This window comes from Glycine max, chromosome 17 (genome assembly GCF_000004515.6).
Source record: "Glycine max cultivar Williams 82 chromosome 17, Glycine_max_v4.0, whole genome shotgun sequence".
Classification (NCBI taxonomy): Eukaryota; Viridiplantae; Streptophyta; class Magnoliopsida; order Fabales; family Fabaceae; genus Glycine; species Glycine max.
In genome coordinates, this window is record NC_038253.2 from 35,687,025 (window position 1) to 35,695,260 (window position 8,236).

Genomic DNA, 8,236 nt, shown 5'->3' on the forward strand with positions numbered 1-8,236 from the left:
AAAACCTGGAGGAATCTCAAGGAACCGCTAGAGATGTTGCTATCACTGGCTGAAGACACGTGAGCCCGCTTAGAGGTAAGGGATGAGTTATTCACAATTGGGAATTAGCGAGAACGTGTGTAGGGATCCTTAGAGATATCAACTAGAATAGGTTTTGGGGTGTTTTTGCAATTTATATTTTATTCTTATAATTATTACAGTGAATTATATATGTTTGACAGACCAATTGTTGTGAAATTGATATGCTATTGTGTTGAGCGTGAACCTTATAAATCGAGTTTTTTTTTTAATTAATATGAATTGATGAAATAAAGTAAGGAGAAATTTAGAGAGAGATATTGATTTTGTATTTTCCCTTTTTCTTGCTTTTTAGTTTTTTATATATAATTTAAAAAATTAATATCATAATTGAAATTGACCAAGGTGTTCATATAATTATTTAGAATTTGTGTATTGAAGGCTTACTTTGTAATTTGTGATTCAATATGATGTATGTTAGTTTATATATATAGAAGTAGTTATTTATATTAATAATTTATGTAAATAATATTGTAGAGTGTTATTGTATGATTCCAAAAATTATTAAGTGTTGGAGTTTGAGAATATTATGGTTAAAAGTGATGAACATGTGTATGTTGTACCTTATGAATATCATTAGGAATGTTATGAGATGGTTGATGTGATGTTATGAGATGTTAAAGTGTGGACATGATATTCGATTGTGAATAAGTGGATGTGTTTAACACTTGATGTTGCATTAATTATATTGTGAGCCATGAATTATACAATAACCCGACCAATGTTTATGCGCAGTGTTAAAGAGAAAGTGTAGGTTTCTAGTTAGGAACTAGTGTTAAATTGTAGCGCAATTGTGTTAAACATGTTTGAAACATGAGTGTGAGGTCATGGTATTGTATAATTCATGAGCAGTGCTTATAAATGAAATATGTGATAAATTGTGGAATAGTATGTTGCCTTAAGATTATAATATTGTTATTGAGATTGAGTAAAAGTGTAAAGTAGAACAAGTGTTGAATTGTGAGATACGTAAAAATATGTGATGGTGGATTGTAACATTATGGGATGTGAAATTGTGAATTAGTTTTGGTCGTGAATAAGTGTGTGATTAACTCATGATGTGACATTATTGGTGTTGTAAGCTGTGAATTGTACAATAACCCGACCAGTGTTATCTTGAGAAAAGTGTAAATGCACAGTGTTAAAGAGAAAGTGTAGGTTTCCTATTTAGGAACCAGTGTTAAATTGTAGCGCAATATGTTGTACGTGTTTAAAACACGAGTGTGAGGTCGTGGGTATTGTATAATTCACGAGCAGTGTCTGTGTGCTAAAATGATTTTAGGGGTTGGACCTGAATCAGAAAGGAGAGGCCTTGACGGACTCTTCGGAGTGTAGGCCTTGGGGGTCACCAGGTTTGATTGCTCCTTTAAGCCTATGCTGATCCCATATGGTTGGAGCATTGTCGCAAAATATCGTGACCCTGACTGGTCTCCCTATGATCTTACTTAGTGAGAGTGACCTGACAAATCCATTGTGTGGTGTGTCTTGTTATGTACTCCTAAGCGTCCCAGGGTGGTTTTTCACTGACATGGTAGCACATTGCATATAGGCTTGAGTCTTAGCATAACTGTCTCATGCGCTTGCTAATTGTTTATTATGAAATTGAGGTGTTATTATGTCTTAATTAGAGCGTGTGATTCTTGTATAATGTAATTGATGATTGAAAAGTGTGATTGATGGATGAAAAGTGAACTTTGAATGACAAAGTGGTGGAATTACGTGAATTACGTGTAAGTAAGTTTTATTTGGTTTATATGATATGTATATCTAGTTGTCTTGTTTCTCTATTAGTTAGGAATGTGATAACTCACTCCCCGTGTGTTGTTTGTGTTTGGATCCTGTGATGATCTTGAACTTTGTGTTCGGGGGAGCAGATGACTAGGTGAATTGTTTTAAGGAACATTATGCTGAAGGACGTCGAGACACAACGCTCTGATAGGATGTGACAGTGGGACATAAGTTTTTATATTAATTGCATGATGTTAGTCTATTTTATTTTATTTCACTGATTTAACAAAATATCTATGTAAATTTTGATAGCCTTATTTTGAGCCCAATATGTTTTAACAAGTTTTAATTGATAATAGTGAAGTGAATGTGAATCTTTTACCCGTGTGAGTTTGGTTTCCGATATTTTTATATATTTTGCTTATTTATATATATGTCGGGGTAGAGGGTGTCACATATGGCAGCTTAGCTATTTATTGGGCTGAAAATCAGCTTGACAGGTTGTAATTAAGGTGTATTTATATGAGAAATCTCCATGAGGAGCAAGCAATTTTTGGCCTAACCGTTTCTGAGTTTAACATTGCACACTTCATATGTGAGCCTTAAAGGACAGGCACAAGGGAACAAGGTTAAGTACAGTGTAAGACGAACCTTAAAAGTGATTAAAGTGAGACTGAGTGTGGGATTCTTCCACTTGTTTTACTTACTGGTTGTTGCATAGGAGATGCCAGATAGAGATTGACTACTACTCCACCAACTGGTGTCTTAGTAGCTAGGAAATACATCACAAAGATAAGATTCTTCCACTTGGGATTCTTTCACTTGTCTTACGGCTTATATGTGTTTTTCAAAATTTGGTTAGAATAACATGAATGATTCTAAGTGAGACAATCATAAAATACCATGACAACTTTCCATTTGAGCATTTTTCCTCTCTCTTTTTTCTTCTATTTTTCTCTTTCACTCTACCTTTCATTTTATCACACAACCTCTTAGAAAAATAAATAGTGATCATAAGAAAGTTCAAACATGAACAAACTAACACTTTTTAGTTAATATGAGAATAAGAATGACAAGTGACGACTACATGGAGACAGATACACAAGCTTTTAATTCAGCATGGCACATTAGAAACCTCTTGAGCATTCTGGGAAAGTTAAAACTGTGTTGACCAGCACAGAGAGAAGGCAAGAAATGAGAGCAAAATTGGTGGAATTTTAACAAACATACAAGCAGCATATCATAAAATTTGCTACTGTGTTGACCAGCATAAGAGTGCAGGCAAGACAGGAGAGCAAAATTTTTGGAATTTTAACAAACATACAAGCTGCCTATCATACAATTTGCAACTGTGCACTACAAAGAAACAATTAGCAAAAGCAACCGTGTTTAAGCCATAATTCACACGATAATGTAGAAACTTAACTATATTTGTTCATGATAGTTAGAAATAAAACAACATGAAAGCAAAACTAAGAGAAACATTATACCTCATGTTACTGCCGATTTTCCACGAAGTAGCCTATGGTGGTAATTCATATTTCCAATACAGACTTCTACCATTTACTACCTTTGTTCAATGTAGATGATAGAATTTACTGACAAATGTATCATCATCACACTTACGATATGCTTGGCAGCCACTACACAAATCTGCAAATAATCATTTCCATTAACAGCCATTGTGTGAACATGAATTTGTTTAGACAGAAGTGAAAAGAATTCACAAAGATGCAGGTATTTGATTCAAATAAGCAATGCACTACTATCATCGAGTGAAAAGATTAATATGCTAAGGAAATGTTTTGCGTAGACTTGGCAAATCAGACTTACTCACAATATTGGAATTTTGCTGACACTACAAGTCTGTCAAGGAATTGACTTGTGACACTTTATATAACATATTACCCAAGTTTTTAGAGCCTACATATATACTCACTTATCACAACAACCCACAAACACACTACCTGTTAGTATCTAATAGTAAAGTATGAGAATTGAGTCTTACATTAGAAGTACGAGATAGTGGTGTGAGATTTATTAAACTCGGATTCCTCAATTAGAATGCCTAACTTTTATATTCAGATTCTTCCAAGATTTTTATGAATTGACATCAAAACTTTTGGTCATGTCTCTTGGCTTCAAATTATAAGCAGCACGGGACAGTAACATGATTATTGTTAAAATAATAGACGTCTGAATGCAACAACGTAATCGTATTATGGTGCTTAAACAATCCTTAAGCTATAACCTGACACAATCTTTATTTAAAGAAAGAATTAAATAAAGTGAAATCCATAAATGCATAATCTAATAACATCTATCTAGTTGATCCCTCATTGTTTTTGTGGTTGAACTTGTTCTTATATTCAAGGATCTATTGTGCAATAAGATCCAACTCATTCTGGGGATGGCCACAATTAAAATTTCTATATTCGTCCATTTGAGGAGATGAACTATGTAAGTTGAGCTGCTGCATCTGCTTATGTTGTGCTCGTTGCATTTCATGTGGCTGCACTGCAAAATCTGGAGGAGTTGGAACCCAATTATCTTGATCAATAAGGGAAGTATGTGGTGCAAGATTTGGAGGTGATGGAACCCAGTTATGTTGATCAATATGAGGAGTAGGTGGCTGCACTGCAAAATTTGGAGGAGGTGGAACCCAAGTATCTTGATCAACATGAGGAATACGTGGTGGCACTGCAAAATTTGGAGGACAAGGAGGAATCCAATTATGTTGATCAGTAACGGGAGTATGTGACTGCACCATAAGATTTGAAGTTGATGGAACCCAATTACTGCCGAGAGTATGTGGCTGCACTATAAAATTTGAAGTTGGTGGAACCCAATTATGTTGATCAATGCGGATTATATCAATGTCTTCTAAAATTGTGTCGTGGATGCTTCTTCTCTTTCTCTCATTCATAGGGGTATTCTTTCGTTTGATGTATTTTTGAGCATGACTGGCAACTTGAGATGCAGTTTTTGATGGAACATATTTATCTGAAATCTGTTTCCATCCTTTCTCTTTCTTTATCTCAAGCCCAAAGAGAAATGACTTGTGTTCTTCTATTGTCCAATGTTCGTATTTCTTGTGATGAACTGAATGGGATGAGTCACCGGACAAAATGACATGACTAGGGTCCTGAGAGGCAAGAACCATCTGAGGAGCAGGATCCAGAGCAGTGGCAGAAGTATGAACCCTGTTAGGTGCAGGTGCAGGAGGAGGAACAGGAAGAGGGGCAGGAGTATCAAGAACCTCATGGGCAGCAAGAATCTCATCATCCGCTGGAGGAGAAGAATCGTCATTGCCGGGAATAATCTCATCAGCTGGAGGGGAAGAATCTTGAGTGGCAAAATTGTTAAATAAGTCATCAAAGACTGGCCAATCATTCTCCTTCAGCAACTCTAGTATCTCCTCCTCGTCAAAGTAATGATCAGACATTGTTTTCTTTCTTCCTCTCTGATTTCTATCAGTGATTACTGAATAATGAATTAGCTCTGTTTGCCTTACAGAGAGTAATAGATAGCATCGAATTTTTCAAAATTACCGCCAAAAGTTAGTTAGTTACTTAAGGATTGATTGTGGTCATTTTAACCCTTATGATAGATTTTTTTGCCTTCGTTGAACTTGCGCGCCCAAATCATTGTTAAAACAGTTTGAGAGACTTATCATCAAATTATCATATATAAGAGATAAGAGAGAGATATACCATAGCAGTATTATAGTGACCAGACTCAAAAAATTCGCAAGTATATATTAAACTATCAACACGGATATCTTATTAACTAATTTTCCATTTGGTTCTATCCTCTTAAATACATCTTTTCACTTTGTTAATAGTGTACCAAAATATAATTTGTTTAAATTCATTAAGTTTAATAATTTTGGAGCCAACTTAGAATACAGAAATAAAAAGAGTAAAATTAGTAGCTTATTGGAAAAAATTTAAAATGCTCCTGTGTAGTATTAAAGACTCAAATTTATAAGATAATATAATGCAATATAGACCCAAATAATTAATATGATTAGTTTGATCACCTTTTCAATTTATAATTTTATTTCAAAAATCCCTTAAAATTTTGAGAACAAGTTGTCCGTGTGAATTTTTGTGATAAAAAATATTTAGATAATAAAGTCTTAGTAAATACTCATTTTTAAAATAAATGAAAATTTGAATTTCATCTTTATATATTTTGTCTAAGGTAAATTTTTGGTAAAAAAAAAAAATTATGGCAGTGGAAGTTGACTTTGAGTCAGCATGGAAATATGTTAGATTTGTGTGTCATTGTATGAATCTATTTAGTGCTAAAATCATTACTCCCTTATGATTTACAGCAATGTTGAAGGAAACACTGAGCACCACATTTACATTGGTACAAACAAGACAAATAAATTTTCTATAGGATTATTGACGAAGTTCAATTATTAAAGTGTAGATATTTTATCTTAGGATTTACTTAAAATCACATTATAGTTAACTTATTTTAGGATTTAGATAAAGAGAAATAGGTAGCACCCATTTTTACAAAATTGCCAGAAAATTGACAATAGTTACGTAATGATATAAACCAATTTTAATTTATAAATACTTATTAAAAGAGTTTCAGTTAGTTAGAATAGCCGAAATAAAAAAAAATTGGGATGTGTATGTATTAAGCTATCAAGAGTAAAATCAATACGGATATATTTTTAACTAAATTTGCATTTCGTTTTATTTATTTATCTTTTTAAATTGAAATCAACTGAATTTTATTTACCTTTATAAATAGATATTTTTAATTTTTTGATGGTTTACCAAAATTTAAATGTAAATAAATTTAATAAGTTTACTAGGTTTTTGGACAAATTGGAATATTGAGAAATAAATAAAGTAAAATTTGTAGTTTAATTCCTGGTAAAAACAAAATGTTATTGTTCAATACTACAGACTCAAATTTATATAATACAACACTAGGAGTTTTTGTAATAAATAGACCCAAAGAGTTAACATGGTATCATGATTTTTTAAATTTATAATTTTTTTCATACTTAAATATGTTTGAACTATCTAATAAATGATGAAAATTTGTTTTGTATTGTTAAAAAATAAAAAAAATGGCATTGGATTCTTGGGTTATTAAAAACTTTTGTTATGTTGTTCTTGGACTCACTTCTTTCTTTAGAATGCAAAGAGCGAAATACAACCAGAACAATATATTATCCATGAGAAAAAAAATTCAAAATGTCATAAAAATAAAAATAAGATCACGACCGAATTTCCAACTCTCCTATCCTCGTAGACATGGAGAGTGGCATCAAGTTAATGTTGGCTCCCAAATCAATGAGAGCTTTACCAACAGAAATTGCACCAATAGAGTAAGGAATGGTAACATTCCTGGGATCTTTGTGCTTCAGTGGAAGGATTCGTTGAATCACTGTACTACAATTTTCCTCCACAATAATAGTGTCACTATGAATGTGCTTGCTCTTTTTAGTTAGCATATCCTTCAAAAACTTTGAGTAGAGTGACATCTGCTGCAGGACTTCTCCAAAGGGAATTGTTATCTCCAATTTCTTGAAGATATCAAGCAATCGAGCTAGGTGTCACTCCTTGTCTTTTTCAGTTGGTACCAAAGGATATGGCACCTCCTTCCCTATACATGGAATAACCTCTTTTTTCTTCTCTAGTGCAAGCTCACTTTTGATCCTCTTTTCTTCTTCTTTTCTCTCATTTTTTTCATTTTTTTCTTTTTCTTTTTGCTTTTCTTTTTCTTTTCCTTCCTTTTCTTGTACATTTATTTCTTTGCCTTTATCAGTTATTTGTTTTTCCTTCAGCTGGTCCTCTTCCTCTTCCTTTTCTTCCTCTCCTTGTTCAATTACTGGTTGCTGTTTATCATCACCTATCTTCTCCTCATCTTCAAACATGACTGCTTTTCTGTTGTGGGTCAGTATAGACTTGTATTCTTCCTTCAGATTTTTCTCTGTGTTTGCTCCAAAGGTGCTGGAAGAATTGTCAGCTAACTGTTTGGCCAACTGTCCCACCTGGATTTCAAGGTTTCTGATAGCCGACTCCGTGCTCTTATGATTCGACATAGAAACCTGCATAAACTGAGCAAGGGTCTCCTCCATCTTGGTCGTCCTTTCTTAAAGGATAGGCCCTTGTTGCTGAGGCCTATTAGATGGCCCACCCTGGTCCTTGTTAAATTGATTTCCTGGGTGAGACCTCCACTGTCCTTGTTGTTGGTTATAATTTGGATCATGTTGAAAACCTGAATATCCACCTGCACTGAAATTGGGTCTGGGCTAATTTCCCATGTAGTTTACCTCTTGAGCTATGTCATCCATGGGAATACAACACAACGTGCATACTCGTGGGCTCCACCATAAATGATGCAACCTCTAACCTGTAAGACAGCGGAATGTGAAGGTTGATTAACATGAAATTGA

The 8,236-nt window shown here is 33.8% G+C and overlaps 1 protein-coding gene across 1 annotated transcript; it reads right to left on the minus strand.

Annotated features, from left to right (window-relative positions):
- Nucleotides 1-7,054: 7,054 nt before the first annotated feature.
- Nucleotides 7,055-7,918, minus strand: LOC102659712 (uncharacterized). Its single transcript, XM_006601602.1, has 2 exons — nucleotides 7,583-7,918; nucleotides 7,055-7,363 (listed from the first exon to the last, which is right to left on the minus strand). Exons 1-2 carry the CDS (start codon nucleotides 7,916-7,918, stop codon nucleotides 7,055-7,057), a joined length of 645 nt encoding a protein of 214 aa, XP_006601665.1.
- Between the last annotated feature and the right edge of the window lie 318 nt (nucleotides 7,919-8,236).